The 20,472-nt window shown below is 39.5% G+C and overlaps 1 protein-coding gene and 1 long non-coding RNA gene across 4 annotated transcripts in view; one reads left to right on the top strand and one right to left on the bottom strand.

Annotated features, from left to right (window-relative positions):
• Positions 1 to 20,472, bottom strand: part of anks1b (ankyrin repeat and sterile alpha motif domain containing 1B) — a 277,926-nt gene that overhangs the window by 124,357 nt on the left and 133,097 nt on the right. For all 3 annotated transcript variants that reach the window (XM_004548325.5, XM_012918365.5, XM_023152666.3), the window contains exon 11: positions 258 to 414. In XM_004548325.5, coding sequence (XP_004548382.3) covers positions 258 to 414 — 157 coding nt within the window. The remainder of the gene's footprint in view (positions 1 to 257; positions 415 to 20,472) is intronic.
• LOC143413153 (uncharacterized) lies at positions 13,086 to 17,107 on the top strand. Its single transcript, XR_013093745.1, has 3 exons — positions 13,086 to 14,709; positions 16,261 to 16,457; positions 16,655 to 17,107. It is a non-coding gene; the product is annotated as an uncharacterized LOC143413153 (long non-coding RNA).

Genomic DNA, 20,472 nt, shown 5'->3' with positions numbered 1-20,472 from the left:
GTTAATTCAGACCAAAATCTCTGAGGAACGTTTCCAGTACTTGAAAATGTGCCATGAAGAATGAAGCCAATTCTGAAGGCAAACTTGGGTCCAACCTGGTACTAGCAAGGTGTATCTAATAATGTGTCTAAAGTCTTAGATATTCAAGTAAGTATTATATTTACATAACCTAAATAAAAGGACACCTAAGTTTATAAATGCAAGTTACTGGACTGTTTTAGTATTTTAGGTGCCAGATACATGTGTAGCTATCCTACCATTGCGTGGACAGGCGTTGAGTCGTTGATTGATATCAAGAGAGGAGGGTTTGCGTGTGACAGCGGTGGTCACAGACTCATACGGGTTGTCCTCGTCTTCTGGAAGGAAAACATCCAGCGAAGGAGAAGTGACGATCTCTGCCGAACGCTTTGAATCCTGGGAGGGAGAAGAAGAAAAAAAAAAAAAAAAAACACGGAAAGAGAAATGGTAGGGTAGTTTGTTAAACATATCATAATAGCCACCAACAAGAAAAATCTGATAGCTGTTTTTCTTTACACCACCATAATTTTACATGTTTTATTCAAATGATTCCACTGGAAGCTACCAGCCGCACTCCATTCATTATAAGACAAACACCACTAATTACATCATTAATTATGTACTTCAGCCAAACTGGTATTATACCCTTCCAGAGACCCATAGATGATGTGTCATGTTAATGAATGGTCTTTGAAAAGGGAAGTGAAGAAGCCTCTGATTGAGTCCAGCCAGGAATTCTTATTTTGTGACTTTTTAAAAGCAAGAGAGGGCAGATTTTTATTTTTATTTTTAAGACAAAAAGAGGTCTGTTAAGGGGCTAAAGTTCTTTTTGTTTGCCTTGGCCTGAGGTGCTTCATTACAAACAACAAAGGAAAATAACCACATCAGATCAGTAATGCGAGTTCAGCTCAAGGCTATCATTCAAGTCCAACCGTGTTCACACAATTGGATTATCATCAAAGGTTTAGGCCAGTCTTCTCTTAAAATAAAGGGTTGGGAAAAGTTTGAAGTTTCCTCGTTTCTTTAAAATCCGAAAGTCACTTTGGGGTTTTGTCCTCAATGTGATCGACAAGACTTTCCTGGAGCTTTTCCTTAACACAAAAGAGACAACTTTTCTCCCATATAATTGCTGTAACATTACTGCAGTTTTTACTTTAATCTTTGAAGGCTTAATGTGACGAATCTCATGAACGTGATCAAAATCCTTTAATAATAGGATAGGATAACCAAAGCCAAACCCTAACCTTGAAGTACAAACATACAAGGGGATACAAAAGCTTTATTTCAACTTATTAAATGTTGAGAGAGCAGGCTGCTGATCTTCTGATGGTGCAATAGCTTCAGGGTATGATCACATGGCGTGAAAATATTTATGCGTAAAAGAGGAAAGGAGTCACTAAGAAAAAGAGGACAGAGTTCATAAATTAAAGGTAAAAAAAAAAAAAGGCAGAATTAACCTGGAAATTTTTAATTGTTAGTTTTTCTGTTTGAATAAATCAAAATCCAATTATTTGCAGGGTAAAAATAGCAGCGAAGTAAATGATTATCTTGATAGGCAAGGTTTTTAAGATGCACCTTGTGCAAGGGTTTACCCCTAACCCAGCTGAGGTTTCAAGTGTGAGAAATGAAATCAGCAAAACTTCATAACAAAGACAAAAAAGTTGTGTGAAAAAGAACAAGATACATCTTAACTGCTTTCACAGGAATTAAGAGCGCAAGCAGCAACCATAGTCAGCAGGTGTGTGTTAACATAATGCCACAATCTTCCCAGGAGTGAACATATCAGCAAAGTCACCCCAAGGTTAGACAATGCTCTGAGAAACTGCAAAAGTGTGTAAAGACAGCATTATGGGCAGCCCCCAGCAGCCAAGGTCTATTGGGTTTAGTCACCTGACCCAGCCCTGACTATAAGCGTTATCAAAAGGAAATGTTTTAAGCCTAATCTTAAAAATAGAATTCAAACTGGGAGCTGGTTCCACAGAAGAGAGGAGTAAAAGCTAAAGACAGCACGGCTTACGTTTGAAAAGTTGGATTTAAACAAACTACCTACTATTTTTGGAGTAATGTCCATAATGTTTGGCCATAATGCCCAGCACCATATATAGTAAAAACAAATATGAGCATATTAAAACTATTTAGCAAAATAACGAAGGTTAATAGAGGAGGACACAGGCTTGTTTGAAGTCCGCTATATACCAAAGTATTCTAGTGTCAAATGTGAGGCCATCTGTTTAAAAGCCAAAGCTTGGCCAAATTTGGGTCATGCAGCAGGACAGAGATCCCAAGCACAGCACGAATTGCAATGGCAAAGTTAAACTTACGACCTCAACTTCATTGAGATGCTGTGACGGGAACTGTGCATAAATGAATGCCCACAAACCTCAATGAACTGAAACAATGCTGTAAAGAAGAGTGGACCAAAATACCTTCACAATGATGTGAGAGATAAGTTCAAGTCGCTATTGCTAAAGGTGGCTCAAGGCTCAAGTGTCTTAAGGGTATTTGCAAACATTAAACTTTTGTCTTTGTAACATTTTTAACTTATTTAACGGACAACTAGTTTAGGTTTAAGGAATAGGGGAGTCCTTATTTCCATTCACAAATTTAACTTCTATCCTAATCAAACACATGAACTTGTTTGCCTCTACTTTCTCTCTTTAGGTTTCTCTCTAGTCCGTTAACAGAGCCAGGTTGGATTTTCTTTTCCCATTTCCCCAAAATAAAAGGTTAGAAATCCAAACTTGCACAATAAACTTAAAAGGTTCCTCTTGATTATTTCTTATCCGCCCCTTAATAGAAATTACAGGATACTCTTCATTCAATTCTCTCAATAAGTGCTGTTGGACACATTTGTGAGCCTTATTGTAATTCACTCTGACTAAACTGCAGAATGCCTGAAATGTCATTTGCATATTAAATGAGACAGATCATTGATTTTTAGCAAAATGAGGCTTGCAGCATTTTGAAAATCAGCTCTCATTTGAATAATTTAGAATCATAAATAAGGAAATGTTTCTGTGGGACCTTTATATAACAGCCTTGCTCTCTGGGTATTTCAGGAAAATTTCAGATTGCACTTTGTTGCGGCGCTGGTGAAAAGGTTGAGCCCCAAAGGGCTCAGATAGAGAGCTGAAGCCCAAAAGGTCCATTATCTGTGAGGCAGATGTGTACCAAGAAAGAATGAAAAACAAGAGAGAGTGATGTGAAGCAGGGGAAAAGGTTACAGGGGCGAGCGTCATTTCAGCCAAAAAGACAAAACATTTCTTTCCAGCGACTCAGCCTCTGGATGTCTGTCCTTTCCCTTAGACTCCATCATCATTTCTGAAGTGTCACTTGGCAACCTTCTCCAAGTTGTACTCTTACTAATGGGATCAGTGGTGAACGCTTCACTGTGTGTGTGGCTGCCCCTGTTCTCACCATTGCTTCATACATATTTCTAAACCCAATGACTTCATCTTTCCGTTCCTCTTCTCCTAATCTCTTTTCTAATTCAACAGCCATTACTCTTCTTGTCAGCATCTGCTACTACATTACCCACACTGCACCAGGCCATCAATCACACACTGAGCACACTCAAAACTGATTAATCATTCTAGCTTACAGAGCAATCAGTCCTTTGATGATTTCTCTCGCTCACACCTTCTGCACTCAGTCTGGGATTTATTTCACACCCCACTTCATTAAAAGGCCCACAAACTCAAAGTCCCTTGTTTTTTCTACCCCTTTTCCATCTCCATCAGCACTCGATTAGGCCGCCATTACCACTAATCCAGTCAGACCCAGTCAGACTTATGCGCCTTCAGTCCACAGGTGGCCCCGTCTCGGCTGACAGATTTGACGTGACAGCCTGGTTAGCTAGAGATTTCCCTCACGGAGCTGAAGGAAAGGTTGAGAGCACTCCAGTACAGCCATAAAGAGCCATTTCTGAGACATAAAGATTATTTTGACCATTAAAGGTGCAACAAATCATGTTCACATTGATTTTAAGACCGTACCAAACCATAACCACATATGGGTTTACACACCTCTATACCCCAAACCTTTATCAGCTTCACAGTAGAGCTGACGCTTTAATTTTTTTCTGATACGTCTCAAAGGTTATTGGATCAATTCAGATTGCAACAGCTATAGAAGTATAAAGGTGTTTTTGGTTTTTGTGATAGATTTACACTAGAAATAAAAGCTTGTTTCATAGAAAACATATAACAGTAACATATTCTCCCATTGAAAATAATTGCATTCAGAACAGGGCTGAGAACTGTTTTAAAAAGTAGCCTCTAAACGTTTATGAAAGATTCCACTTTTTATCTATTGTAAAACTCATTTTTGTCACTACACAGTCATGAGTAAAAATCAGGAAGCAAAACTTGTCATTATTACTGCAATAGCTTCTAAAAGCACAACCTGATTACTGCCTTTCTGCATGTATACATTGATTTACAACCTGGGGCCTCATTTATGTCACCGCATGTATGCTTACAGCAATCGGGCTGATTACTTCACAGCAACAATCAGTGGTACCCCTTACCCCGGGCTATAATATGAAAATGGAAGTTTGGTAGATGAATGCAATTTATTTATTTATTTATTATATATTGTTATGGTAAATCTCACCTTCCTTGTGATTGGTGCCCATCACCAGCATTGTAATGACTGTATGAGAGCTGTCACTGGATTTATTTCCAGACTTGGCTAATTCACACAACCCATTGATTCATGATCCAAATGAGAATATGGCTGAAATTATTCATTTTTTTTTACTCATTGTTTGTTTTCAAATCACAACTGAGATTCCCATTAAAGCTGTCACTTTCTGTTATAAAGCTGATGGCTCCACTGCTTTAACTTGGAAAGATTTGCCATGTTTTCTGAAGAGCTGCCTACTCTCCCAGATTTGTGTCACAAATCAGTGTAGTGTTTCTCCTGACAAACCTGACTTTCAGCATCGCCGTCACACTTTTACTGCCTCAGTATTGATCTTCTGGGGTCCAGTAAAATCTCACTTTTTAATTTTTTTTTAAGAGGCTCTACCTTTTGCGGTGGATTCGTTTAGATTGATGGTAAATGGAAAAAAAAGAGTTGACTTTTTCTTTAAAGAAGCAGCAAAATAGGCAACAAGAACATGCAATAATACAAACAAAAACCATCAGAATTGAGGTATACTATCATTGAAGTGACTAGTCAGTCTGTCAGGAAGGCAGCTGCTGAAAAGTAGATGGCATAATTTAATGTTTAAATAAATTTAACTGACTTTTTTGCATTACAAAATAAGTAAAGAAATAACTGGGATTTGAATAATGGGGAGCTGCGCTCATCTAGCACTGTGTCTAGCAACAATCCTGGCTTTACATGTAAGTACTGGTCACGGCAGATGGCCGCCCCTCCCTGAGCCTGGTTCTGCTGGAGGTTCCTTCCTATTAAAAGGGAGTTTTTCCTTCCCACTGTCGCCAAAGTGCTTACTCATAGGGGATTATTTGATTGTTGGGGTTCTCATTGTATGTATTATTGTAGGGTCTACCTTACAATGTATAGCACCTTGTGGTGACTGTTGTTGTGATTTGGCGCTGTATAAATAAAATTGAATTGAATTGAAGTATATTTACAATCACATAAGGCAGAAGTTTAACATATGCTTCTGTTGAATCATATAGAGAATTATAGATAAAGATAATTTTTTACTGTTATGTGACTGACAGCTAGTAAACTTACGGATTTAAATTTAAGGGGAAAAATTATCCTCAAACATCAGGAATTCCTCTGCTTGCATTCTCCATTGCAGGCCCTCTTAGCTGTTCCCATAGCCGGCATCATTACAAAAAGAATTTGGGCACTTTGTGTTAGAGCCCTGCAACTGTGGATGTCTTTACAAGAAGAACTGGGGAGAGCAGACTTTGCATCTTCTTATAAAGCCATGGCTGCTGGAGACACCTAGGTGGAGTAGTCATTACTGTCATACATGTTTAAACTCTGGAAAATCAGGCACATGCAAAGTTGGTGTAATAAAATGTAGCATCTCCATGGACGAGCTCGTGCAGCTACAAAAATCATCTCAGCAAGGAGCGATCAACATTGGACCATTAGTCATACCTCAAAACGTATTTTTACGTAAAGTTGTTCTTGGTTGTTGTTTTTCTATAAGGATTGTTTTCTTATTCATTTATTTGTATTGTATTGACCTCACTGCCATATTATTTACCCTGTTTGTCCAAGTCTTATTCTGTTCTTACTTGCTTTTGTTTTAACTGTGTTTAATTTTCTTTTTGATTCTCGATTTTCAATCAGTGGCATTTCAATTTATTCTGCAAAGCATTTTGGATCTATGTTTTGAAAATTGAAGCATTATTATTACTATTAGTAGGAATGTAATCATACCAAAGGGGTTTTTCAGTGGGTCAGATTTGCCAGGAAATGCATGAGATTGCTCCAAAGCGCGAAGCTGGGAGGGGGCAGTACTTTAGAGCGAACGAAGATAAAGCTTTCCGAGTTACTGTTCACTTCCAGTGAACAGAGGTCCAAAACGAAACGGAGACAAGTGGAACCATTGTCCTTTTAAAAGGAAGTGTCAGAGTTCATAGGAAATTCAGTTGTGATCTGAAAATAAATAACTCGCATGGTAAATTTTGGTGGGAAAAGTTATGAATAATCTCAGCTACTGTCTCCATTGTTCACAGGAACAACGAGGATGTCATTCTGTATTCCAGAGCTTTTGAAACGCTACGAGCGGAGTCACACTGATTAATAGATGCACTGAAGAAAAGCATATGACAAAATCTCCAGAAAGAAATAATGAAAGCTTTGCCCCACTAGCATCTGAAGGGAGGAAAAAACAAAATGAAAAGAAGTGATGGTGAAAACTGAAAGAATGGCAATAGGTAGAACTGTAACTAAATGTATTCCTTAAATGAATACAGGTATAAATAATCAATAATTGTATTGAAAAAGACCTATTTTTGTGCTGTAACTTGTGCTATACCCTTTGCTACCAGGTATAGCTACATTTCTCTCTTTCACTTCTACATCACCTTTTATTATTCCTGTTAAATCTCCAGCGTCCACCCTGGCTGCTTTGGCAGAAACAAGGCAAAAGAAAGGAGGTCAAATCTGACAGGTGTAATAAAAACCACAGCTTTGGATAAGACTAGAAACAGACAGCGAAAAGAGAAGGGAGAGGAAAACACAGGTAGATCAAAAGGACGCCAGGATCCTACTCAACACTTACTTTGGAGTTTGTGTCAGCGAATCCCGAGGAGATGAGCACGAGACAGAGAGACAGAGCGGGAAGAGGAAAATGACTTTGTGCTCAGGAACAGAAGCAGAGGAAGTGGGAGTGCGGTAAGTTAGGAGAAAGGATTTCCTCACGCACAAAGACGAAAAATGCACAGAAATGGGAGGCAACTCAGACAACGTGCTTGTTTTTTCTACACTAAAGTAAGCCAAAGAGAGACAAGAAAGCAAGCGATCCGGCTTCACTGAAGAGAGCAACAAACTTAAAAGTTTGAGCAAGTCTCTCTACAGCACATGTCCCACCTATCTCAAACAGGACAGTCGGTGCCGAGAAATCTTTCGACAGAAGCCTAGGAGCACCTGAATGTGGAGATGAAATTAATCCGGCAGGGTGACAGCAGGTTTAGCTACCTGATATTCTGATGGTATTCTCCCATTTGTCCCTGGAGGTGATGGGGGGGTCAAAAAGCTTTAAAATGTGGTCAAAAAGGCTTCACGCAGAGAAGTGTGTGCTGTGCCTCCAACAAACAGACACACTCGGTCTTCATTCATATCCCTCCCTCTCTCTCTCGCTCTATCTTAAAGGGAAGAGATAGGACAGAGAAACTTGTGTCTGAGCTGAACAGGAAGAGAGCAGACAAACAGAGGCCTCCTCTGGCCACTAATTAGCAGGTCGTATGCAGCTCCCATCCAACTGCCAGGCCAGATTAAACGTCTGACAGTGTGCGTTTTGGGTGTGTGTGTGTCTATGTGCCTCCACATGTGGCCAGAAGATTGTTTCTGATTATATCTGTGTAATAATGCAGTGTGGCATTTGTACGTGTCTGTCTGCTGCAGATACAGTTTGGTGGGGGTTTTATGCGTGTGTGATCATGTCAGAGCTTTCATGCATATTTTGTGTGTTTTTCTCTGATTGAGTTTACTCTCGTTATGTATAGCATTTGTGTGTGCGTGCCTGTTTGCATGTGCGCAGGCCTGATAACCCAACCAGGAAATGTGCTGTTGCTTCTGTTACATCCGAGGAACTTAAATCCCAAATCTCTCTTTTTCAGTTAAACCCAGCGCTGTACCACCCAACAGCCAATCCACCACCCCACACTGTACACAGAGTTCACAGGCCATCAGATATGAATAGACGCTATAATTTGCTGGCATTTCCTCATGGAGACCATTTGATTAGAAAGAAAGAGGAGGGGTGAACACAAGAAAGGACAAAGGACACTCTGAGGGCCTGAGGGGTGCGGTCAGTAGAGGATACCAATAAAGAAAAGAGACAGAACGTGAAGAAAAATTAAGGCAGTTCAAAACTGAATGGGTATGTTCTTCTTTCTTGATAATCAAACATTGACCAAAATCCCATCTGGCAACCTGCAGAATGCTGTAAAAAAAGCTGTATTTTAATTTTTTTTTAATCATTGCACAGGCACAATTGTATCCATTCTGTCAAAACTTCATCTCCATCTATGTGTTCTGTTGTGGGTTATGATTTGGGGGATTTGTTTCCCATACAATTCTACAAGAAAGCAATTAAGTACATCTCTAAAATTTCTATCCGGTCGTTAAGTCTGGCGTCACTAGCCATGTCTGGACCTAAACTCCGCTGCAGGTCCATATATCAAACGATCACTATGGCATTACTGAGAGTTGAAAAATTCTCTAAAGTCTTTCATCTTTAATAAAATTATCAGCGTTCTGCTCTACCAGGTGTAACAATTGAGTTTAACATCCAGGCATCCATGAAAACGGAATTTATGACATTTAACGGAGTTAGAAGTTAGCAGGAAGTTAGCTCGCTAGCTTCTATCTAAATACAATATAGCATGTCCTGACTGCGGGGTTTTGGAAACAAATTAAAAAGTACAGCTCTGTTATCATTTCCAACATAAATGACAACAGAAAACTAAACAGCAGTGACGTTTGTAGGGTTACTGAAGTTGGGCTAGCTGGTATATAATGATGTGCTACGTGACCGCTAGCGACACAGGTATGTTAGCTTAATATAAACAAGCTAACTTTGCTGGAAGCTGGATGCTGTAAAAGGACCAAACTTCAGCCAGGAGAACAACTGAGATAATCCATCCACAATACGAGGTTAGTCATTCATATACTGGTGCATGGGCTGGGCTGTAGTTACATCCTAAGGTTTTAAAAACTGAGCTTAAATAAATGATTAGCGGTAATAAAAGCCGAGGGAGGTCAACAGTGATCACTGACTGTTTTAGGAGCTTTTTGAGATTAAATAGAAGAAAATACAAAACATTAAACATGTTAACAACACAAAAGCCATATTAAACGCAGACTACTTTAGGCCCGGAAGTAGGATTCATCACGTCATCACTTAATGACCGGATTACTGTTTGATCTCGGGTAATCACAAAAATAGGTAAGGTATAGGGAGTATTTGATTGAGAATTAAAGGACAGAGTGAAGTAAATCTGAAACTGGAAAATAGAAGAAAAGGAAAGAAAAAGTCAGAGGTGCAGGTTGGTCCGATCAGCGAGCAAGGATTGCCTTGCAGAATTGGATTTCCCTCCATGGCTGGCTAATCCCTCAAAAATCAGCTAGCTGAGCCACCCATGGGACACCGACACTCACTCCACAGAAAATTACACCCTTCACATTCCCCATGTATTCTACTGTATTGAGCAAAGCTCTAACTGCGGCTTCCCTCGGCTCCACGCTTAATCCCACAGACACGGCAACCAGCTGGAGCAAGAGACTGCAGACAGAGAGCCACTGCTGTGTGACCAAACTTTTACTGCATTTAACTGCAGGTCCTTCAACTTTGGAGGAAGTTCTGAAGCAACAAAAGGCTGCTAAGGTGAGTGTGCGTTGCGTAACGGTGGGAGAAAAAAAGTTTGCAGTAGGAAGCACATTTAGTTTGGAGCTGAAATTAACTTCCCAGTTATTATTTTATTTCCCATGGCTGCATTTACACAACCTTACTGATAAACCAGAAGCAAAAACTGAAAGCTGATATCCCATTGTTTTCAAAGCTGTTTAAATATGAACAGATTAAAAAAAACAAAACAAATCTTTAACCGCTTAAGACCTGAACTCTTTTATGGCATGCATTTTCAATTTGTCTTTGCTATTTGGGCTGTTTGAGACCTCATGAATGTAAAAACAAAGAATTATGTGGGGGGGTTTTTCCTGATTTTTGTTTCTGAGAAAAATGAGATCCACATTTTTACATTTCGATAGAACAGTGGCAGTATAATGTCCTTGTAAGTGGAAATCAGGCCCTTGTGGAGCAAAATTTAGTATTTTGGTCTAGACAACCCAAAATGTGATGTCCACATATGTGCACTCTAGGTCCTAGGAGGTTAATATAGTAGTTGATTTAAAAGTCTGATCTTGTGTTTGTTAATCACTGGCCAATATTACAAACATTTAAAACAGCTGAAAAAACAGAATTAAAGGCAATGCATATGTCAGCCCCAAGTGAGGCAACCATGCAGACTATGCCTGGTTTTTGCAGGGACTCATGGGAATGTTAATGTTGAAGTTGTCATGCTAGCAGTATTGTTATCATTCTTGCAGTGTTTGCTTTTTGATTGTTATGTTTGTGTGTAATATGTTTTTATGGCTGAGTGAAAACTGTTTTCTTCAAGCACAGGCCACCATGACTGAGGTTACCGCAGTGGTTGGAGACCACTAACCAGCCTTATGAAGAGCCACAAAAAAAAACATCCCTCCCAAAAGAAGGGCCATTGGACTTGACCTCTGTGAACACTTTTCCTGATCAGTTTATGAGCTCAGTCACTCATTTCGAGTCATACTGAAGGCTACGTCCACACGTACCTGGGTATTTTTGAAAACGCAGATTTTTCTATGTGTTTGCGCCTTTCGTCCACACGTAAACGGCATTTTCGGTCACTGAAAACTGAGATTTTTAAAAACGCCATCCAGGGTGGATATTTTTGAAAACTCAGTTTTTGCATTTACATGTGGACAAGGAAAACGGAGAAAACGCAGCGTCAAAGGTGTGCGCATTTTTTGACGTCACACTGTGCGCCACATTATTGTTTCAGTGAAATGAATTTCTACAATGGCGGACTTACACCAAATACTGTTACTCTCTGCAGTGTTTAAATGCTTACATATACACACACAGTTACTGTCCCTCCACACAGGACTCAGTTCTGTTTCTATGTGCAGATCTATCTTTGTTTAGTCTTTCCCACCGAGGCTTCTAGATTTCTGATTGGCCAACATTTCTACACGGTTAGGAATATATCGCCACCTGTTGCTTTGGCATGTTCCTAGCAGTGTTTTCCTTCGTTTTTGCGTTTACGTGTGGACAGGATTTTTTTTAAAAACAAAAACGGAAAATCTCCGTTTGCAAAAATACCCGTGTACGTGTGGACGTAGCCAAAGTCTATTTTGTAGATTTCTTGAGAGGAGGATAATCCAAGGATACGTTCATTGTCTAATGAAGTTGGACTGACAAAATGTCAGTTAATAAATGTGTGGTTTCACAGTCAGTTCACAGTCACTTCCAGCATACAAAACAGGATTTTATTCACCAGGGTGTCATCACAGTACCTATGTCCATCTTTTATACTGCCTATCAGCTTGATGTTTGCTTTATTACACTTAATTTATTTTAGTGCACAAGAATGATTTTCAGTGCAGACCTAAAATGATGTGAGACAGGGGCACAAAGTAGTGGAGCCAGTGGCTCCTTGGCACTGGCTTCACTACTTGGCAGCTATATTGGTGAGGATATAGCTGTCAAACACTAAATCTTTGTATTCAGACTGAATTAGCAAACACTATATCCATTTAAAATCAGCATGCTGGGTTTGGTATGATGGTACACTAAGCAACTGCAACCTCATAAATATATTTATGTAAAAATCAAGAAATTCCTTTAACAGAGAGCGGTTCTTTTCCAGAAACTCATAATCTCCCGAGATTAGACCAAGCTAAACATGATGAAGCATCATCTGCAACTGCCTCACATCTCTCGACAAAGTTCATTCCCCTTTTTTTAGCAGAGTGTAAATCGCTCAAAATGACAAATACCTATCATCATAGGTTTTTTTTGCATAACTGTGCTGCCAGAGGCAAAATAACAGAGACAGACGTTTCCTGCCAACATCATTAGCCCTCGCGTCATGTGGGGCCACAAATAATTTCCATCAATATGTTACACAAATACACGGATACAAATGATGTTTGTTTAAATATGAACTCGGTACGATCAGTCATCTTATTTGCCTGTAAAGCCTTCTAACCACATCTTTAATTCCTTTGTAAACAAGAACACAGAAAGCAAATTTACCCTTATCTCGCTCTGTCACCTGTGTGTAGGATTGTCCCTTAATCTCTTTAACGCGAGCTCATTTGAACTGGAACACAACATAATTTGCACACATTTAACAGTCTCTGCATAAGCGTACTGTGTTTTCAATGCCTTGCTCAAGGGCATCAACACTACAGGAAGGGTTGCTGTGCTGCACCGTATTATAAAACCAACACTGCAGTAAAAAAAAATAATAATAATAAAAAAAAAAAAAATTCCTGCTGGTGGCTTTTCTTTGAGCTTCTATTCCCCTCTCGGCAGCTTTCTCTGCCTTTTCCTGTTTACCTCAAGAATAGTGAGATATGTGATACTCCGACGGGATGTAAAACTACACACAAACAAGCGCACGCATCCACAGCACATCTTCATGGAGTCAAGGGCATTATAGGTTTGTGCCAGTCTATTTCAGGTGAAATATGACAGCACCTATATGTGTCTTTTGAGTTATTTTGACAGCCTATAGCTGCAGTCTAGAGGGGCATAACGCCATTAACAGGCACCAAGTGTAAGCACAGAGCTGCGTCACGTCCCATCGAGAGACGGGAGCAAGAGCGGGAAATGAAAGCAAAATCAAATCAAATTAAAAGAGAACATAATAATAATCAATTAGTCTAATTCAATGTTTTGAATGACAGAATTTCTGTTTTCAGCCAATTAAATGAATGATAATTAACTGGAAAAACAGGATTAAAATCCACAGAGCAAACAGCATCATCCGCTATTCACTCCGAGCAAAAATTTATAACACTTTTGTTCACATCTTTGTCTCAATTCATACAATCCTCACACACACGCGCACACATTTGCAGGCACTGCAGAGTTTTAGACGTCTCAGATACGGACTGCAAGAAGTAATTATTTGCTTGATCGTTTAGTCTGCTAATTATTTTCTTGATAAATTAATTTTGTCTATAGTAAATATCAAGAAAATAGCCACCACATTTTCCTGGATCTATTACTGACTTTTAATTTAATTTTACAAGTCCAAAATGAGATAATTAAATTTTCTCCAAAGGTTCTATTAGACATCAAACGTCAAATCTGAAAAGCTGGAGCTGAAAAAAGAAATCCTACTAAAATAATTAAACACATCATCCAAATAGCTGCTGACTATTTTCAGTTATGTATTTTTATCTCATAACTGGCACGCTCATTTTCTTTCAGGAAATTGATGTTTCCTTTCCCGAGCAGTTATGACTACAAGGTTTATGTGAGTGGAAGAGAATTATACTACTAGCATATACAGAATGGCTACATATTAACAGTTTGATTTATTACAATGGTATAATGCAAGATTAATTAATTTTTCCATTCAGTTCAATTCAATTTTATTTATATAGCACCAACTCCCAACAACAGTTGCTTGATATTGTAAGGTCAAGACCCTAAAATAATACAAAGAAAGCAACAACAAAAAACCCCAACAATCATATGGCCCCCTATGGCAAGCAATCCAGCGACAGTGGGAAGAAAAAACACAGTTTTAACAGGAAGAAACCTCATGCAGAACCAGGATCAGGGAGGGGTGGCCATCTGCTGCGACTGGTTACTGAACACTTAGGAAAGATTCTCCTGTTTTGACTTTGTAGTCACATCAACTCGTGCTGCCCGAAGTCCTTATTAAAAGACTCCAGGTAATGCCACCAAGAAAAAAACTCTGTACTCTGAATTTCTGTAGTATTAGTGATGAGCAAGAGGAGGAGCATAATGGTGTGGGTGGAGTCATCTTTGTCTGAATGGGAATAAGACCAGAGAGATGCAATTTACCTAAGTAGGCCTCCAAAATGACCAAGCACCTGGGTTTCCTCATCACGCGCAAATTCTTTGAGTCATCCGCCCTGTTGGATGGAATATAACCAATGGTTACGAGCGGAAAAATGTTTCTCCCCCAAATGGTTGGCAGTGGGCGAGAAATTTGGGGTTGAGTTACTGCCACTTCCTATCACTTCTGCTATAACACCACTAACGGTGGACTGTGGAATATTTAATAATAAATTTTTCATGACTGGACTTGTTGCACAGGTGGCATCCTATCACGGAACCACGAAGGAAGTAAATGAGCTCCTGAGAGCGACCCATTCTTTCACAAATGGTTGATTTTATACACCCACGGTGATGGAAGTGACTGGAACACCTGAAATAAATCACTTGGATTGGTGAGTGAGTACTTTTCAGTACCTTTAGTCTTCTTTGTACTCATCGAATCTCATCACCAGTTTGTTTGCATGACATTATGATACCGCCACTTTGCTTCCAGGAAAAACTTCAAAAGGCCAGCTGCTGTGTGTGATTTATTTATTTATTTAAACGAAGCATGTCTAATTCTGCACGTAAGATAAAGATACAGTTTCCATGGAGCAACTTCAACCTTGCTTATTTTAAATAATTAAATATTACAAAACATTAAACAATCTGAAAAAGGTCAATGATCTTAAACTTTAAACATAAGATGAAAACTCACCCACTCACACAAATTCTACTCCCTCATTTAGATGCTTTTAAAGCTCTGCACATAATTTCTGCCCCCTCATAAACACTTGCCTTTGATGTTCCTTAGCACCCTCAAAGGCTCTCATGGCTGTCTGATCTGTGACAGCACAACACTAACCTCTACAAACTGATATCTACATATGAATGCACACAATCTGGAGTCAACCAGACCAGAAGCTTATCCTGCACTTAGTCTCATGAGTTTTGACCGATCATGTCTGAGCAGGCTTTGACTATGCTGTTTGTGTATCTAACATGCAAATCATGAAAACATCTGCTCTCATACAACTGTTTAAAACATATCTGTAAAGGTGGACTGTACTGGAAACTGAGCCTGGATATCACTTATCTGGATATTTGCTGGCTAAGATTCTTTCATTTCTCACACAAAGACACCTTACAACACACATCTTAAAACTGCGTCAGCTGTGAGTAAAGCCCTGTTTCCTAAGAAAGAAAATTAGAGCTTGAGAAAGAGAAATGTAAGAAGCAAGTCTGACTAAGTGTGGAGGAAGAAAGTCAGACGGAGGAAGAAAAACAGGAAGGAAGTAAAGATGGTGAAATGAGAGGAAATAACCTGGTAGAAAGTCAGGAAACGCTGACATGTGCAAGTGTGTGTGCAGCAGTCTGACGCACCTATGCTGTTGGTGACTGAGATTTGTTAATGGTGGACATCCCACGCCTGACATCTCAAGAAAGTCTGTGTTGCTTGGCAACACTCCAGACCTCTCTCTACAGCATCTCTTGTCTTTCCTGCATTTCATCATTACCTGTCTCTCTTTTCTTTTGCTTTCAAGGTTGTCGCAAATGAGTTCTGTAACTTAATTTTAAAAAAGGTGACGCTGCAAAGGAAAGCCCCGCACATGCTTTGGCGTCAAGCTGCGTTCACATGGAGATGGTCAGTGGAAACCTGTAGCTAGTAACGACAATTCTCAACAGGGGAAACTTCGTAATGAGGGAGTGAGTGCAGTCATGTGTGCACAAAAAACACGCATGTGACAGGCAGCAAGGATATGTTAAATTCATTACCTCGGGCCACAAAGGTACAAGGTACAGACACACAAATATGTATAGACACACAAATATTAAAACATAGGCAAACTTTATTTCGTGCTTGCTTAAGACGTGCAGTCTTGCACAAACATAGAAAAATAAATAAAACGTCCGCAGCTGCCATTTAATAAAGGTACGTATTTACTTTGCTGTTTTTGTTTCAGGGTATGACTTCACGTCAGATGGCTATTTTGGAAGCTGTGAATTGTGGGCCTGTTGAAATACTTCAAGCAAGTTTTGACATTAGACATCCATCTCCGTAATGCTACAGGGCAGCTTTTCTTATTCCACTACTCATGAACCTTCATCCAACACAATGGACTGGCAGCTGCTGGGACTGGATGTGTTATGAGAAGTAGGGGTGGGTTTACCGATTAAAATTGGTTAGGTTAAACCTCACAAAATTTCAACAACCACCAAACAACTAAAACTGTAAATGAGAGCAGGTACATGGATTCTGCACAAATTCGTAAACATAGAGCGCGGACCCGCCGACGCATCAGAATTGGTGAGATGTCAGCTTTCTATGTTTACGTCTTTTTTTTTTTTTTGCACTAGATTCTGACGCTGCAGGTTTCATCATCCTCCAACCAAAACTGACTGAACCATCAGCAAAAGAAGATCCACACTAAGCTTCACCTTTCGCTTCACGTAAACATCGTCATGAATTCCCTCTTACTTTTGCTGTTTTGCTTCCACCATGATAAAATGACACGTCATGCACAGCTCTCCCTCTCTCTCAGTGTACTTCAAGAAGAGTGTCACATCTAAAAATCTCTGTTTTCTGCATTATCCACTTTCTTATTACGCACCAGTCTACCACTGTGTACAGCGCTGTCGGCCGCGGTTTGTTTTTTATTTTTTTAATTTAACTAACTTACAACAAGAAATTTCTGCTGCTGAAGAAATGTAAACTTTTTAAAATTATGCGAAATTGCAAAATGCTTAGCTGTGTCTCTAATTAAACCTCTGTAACTTTGCTCTGCTTCAATTTAATAAAGTTACGTTGAAACCAAGCACACCATTGTTTTTCTTGTGACATTACCAATAAGTTTGATGTGTCACATGGCCCTCTTCCTATTGAAAAAACAAAAGTTGTATCCAAGATGGCCGACTTCTAAATGGCCACCATGGTCACCACCCATCTTGAGGAGTTTGCCTCCTCACATATACTAATGTGCCACAAACAGGACTTTAATATCACCAACCATTCCCATGTTATTACGGTGTATCCATATAAATGGCCCACCCTGTAGAATGAAACGGTAAAAGGTAAAGAGTTAATAACATTTTTTTCAGACCAGACTTTATTCGTTTTTTTGGTCTTCGTCCTGGTTAGAAATTGAGACAAACAGGATAGAGGTACATTTCCAGGCACTGGAAAATTACACAAGTTCCCATTAATGATGAGAAGGGTTTCTGATAGTTAAGCTTGAACACATGTTGTAAAAAAATCTGTATTTCTCATGCCAAATTCTCTTTGACTCTTACAACTAGTATATATCTACACACCAATACCTGAACACTCCCCGGCACCTTTCTACCAAGCATCCGTGGTTTTTGGAGTGGTGAGGTGTCTGATCAGAGTCCAGAGACAATATCCACCCTGGGCACATCCTTGCTCACCCTGATACCACCCGGTGGCAGAGGACAAAGAAGTATCCCCTGCTAAACCACCAACTCTCAGGTGTTTCACCCTCAGGCGTAACTAAGGTATAGCTATGAATTTAACAGTGTTGTTTTTCAGCCACATAATATTTTAAAACACTTCCATAAACCCTTCATTGCAGTATTTTACATTTGCAATGGCTAGCCATCCTGTTTCACAGAAAATTATCAGCCAACACTGCTTTTCCCCTCGGCTGTACTGACCTTTCAGGTCATTGTTTTGGTTTTCCAGCCTTTTGGATGCAGCAGGCAGCTGTGTTCAACAAAAACTCTCCTGTGAGCTCTCCGCTCAGCACCAAACAGAGCTGCCAGGTCTGTTTGATAAAACCAGCCTCATGGCCAATCAAACTAACCTATAATAAACAATACAATATAACACCCAAAAGGCAGGCACCCGGTGTTGGAGAGTATCACAAAATAGTTTGTTTTCTATCTAAGCCTGCATGCTGGAGTTCGGCTTTTATGATTTTTAGGATATATTAGCAATTTTCATACACAACACGAACTCATGGACAAGAAAAGTTCAACCTGCAGAAATGCTTCAAATGTGGGCCAATTACTCAGAAAACCGCAGACCTCGCAACCATAGCAACCCTGGCACCAACAAAGTCAGTAACTAGCTGGTGAAAAAGGAAGCATATAGCAGCTACTGTAAATCAGAATCAGAATCAGAATCAGAATACTTTATTGATCCCTGGGGGAAATTATTTTTTGTTACAGTGCTCCATTTTAAACCAACATTAAGACAAGACAGACAATACACTAACTAAGAATAGTACAATATATACATATATATACATACATACATACATAAGTCACTCATAAATAAATAGTTGGAAAAGAAACATGTGTAGTTGTAGCAGCAAACAGTGTGTTAAGTGGATGCGTTGTACAGGGAGATGGCCACAGGCAGTAAAGAGCTGAAAGGAGCACTCTTGCCAGAAATTCAAAATGTAAATGTTGCCTTACACATTTCTCAGAGATAAAAATGTACATGTGATTTGGCACATGACTGTAAACACTGTTTATATGTCAGTGATGCTTTTCCAGTTTAGATAGATTCATGCATTTCTTTTCTGCAACCCCCCCCCAAAAAAATACTCTGAATCGGGTGCCAAACATAAGGCCCAGGGACCAGAATCAGCCTGGCAAAGATTCCAATCTGGTCCTATGGAAGGTTTTAGAAAATATAAAGGAAGACATTGCTCTTGGATTTGTAACTGTATTTTCACAAGGTTTACAGTTTTTTTTCTACTGATCAAGACCTCCCCCACTGGCCATTAACACAATTTCATTTTAGATTTCAGTCAGTTTACCTCTTGCAATTTAAACCCAAAGAGTCATGCTTATAGATTTCTTTCATTTACTACAGCAGCATGTTAGAAAAACTGAAACATGATGTTGAAATTGTGCTTCTTCATCTTCTATTATTACATTTATATATTTATATATCAATATTATATAGTAAGATTTAATAGATTCACCAGTTTCACCAGTCTAGCCCACATAAGATGAAAGTGGGCTGTATGTGGCCCGCAATGCAAAATGAGTTTTATATCCCCGCTCGAAAGTTTTTAAATGACCAGCTTGATAGGGCTGTGGGAGGTTCCTGACCAGATTTCAATTAATCAAACACATCTATCTGATTAATATACTCATTTTCCTCAAATTAAACAATACACAGCACATGAATCAATTTTTATTTACCAAATATCTGATTTACATGTTTATATGAACACTGCCTGTATATATTAGGAGGGCAGGGTTCTTAGTCTGGAGGATATTTTGTAATCAATTGAATTTGACAACATCATTTCTGCTGACATACAGTAAGTAAACCAAAGATATATGAATTTTCCAATGAAGAATTTGAATAATTTTAATGGCATTAAAGTATATTGAGGGGGGGGGGGGGGGGTTAAAGAAAACTTTAAATTACACCGTATTTCACTTTAACATGGTGCTTTAAGCGGTTTATTTTAAGGTTAGACTTTCTGTATGACTCATTACAAAAATCTAGCACTTTGATTGACAGCTTTAAGTGACAGCTGACAACCAGGAAACTAAACACTCAGACAAGAGACAGAGGTTAAAACACTACTGCGGACATCTAACGAGGGAGAAAGATGACCAGGGGGGACTGGTGAGCGCGCATGTTAGCAGATGTCACGTGGATTGATAAAAACAAAAGATTGAGATGTAAACAATGGTGGCGACTGCAGCACAGCTATTTTTTTTTAGACCCTATTAATCCTCTAAGGGGATGCAAATGCTTTTTTTGTGTGTGTTTATGTTAACTCTGTTTATCCACAATGGCAGTGGGAAAATCACTGCAGTGATAAGTTAATTATTCAGCAACGACTCGGTCCTTCTCTCCCTCTGACACTCTGTTCCTTCCACTTCTACTTCTTCAATAAAACCAGCGCGAGCACGCACGCACGCACACACAAATCCTCCCACGCAAGCTCGAGATGATGTCACACACAAAAAGCTGATGATACCGATTACGCTGTGTATACCCACATGCTCGCATTCAAAGGTTTAAGCTATCATGCACAGCGCATTAGTACAAACGCACACACTCGCCCAGGTGCGAACATCTCCAGGCGGTGTGCCAGTCAGGCCGGCAGGCTGCCAGTATACCAGACAGAGGGTCTGTTGTGTTGTAAATGTCAGATGTCCCGCTGTTTGTGCCAGCATGCATCTCC

This window comes from Maylandia zebra, linkage group LG17 (assembly GCF_041146795.1).
Source record: "Maylandia zebra isolate NMK-2024a linkage group LG17, Mzebra_GT3a, whole genome shotgun sequence".
Classification (NCBI taxonomy): domain Eukaryota; kingdom Metazoa; phylum Chordata; class Actinopteri; order Cichliformes; family Cichlidae; genus Maylandia; species Maylandia zebra.
This window is presented reverse-complemented; position numbering and strand designations above follow the sequence as displayed.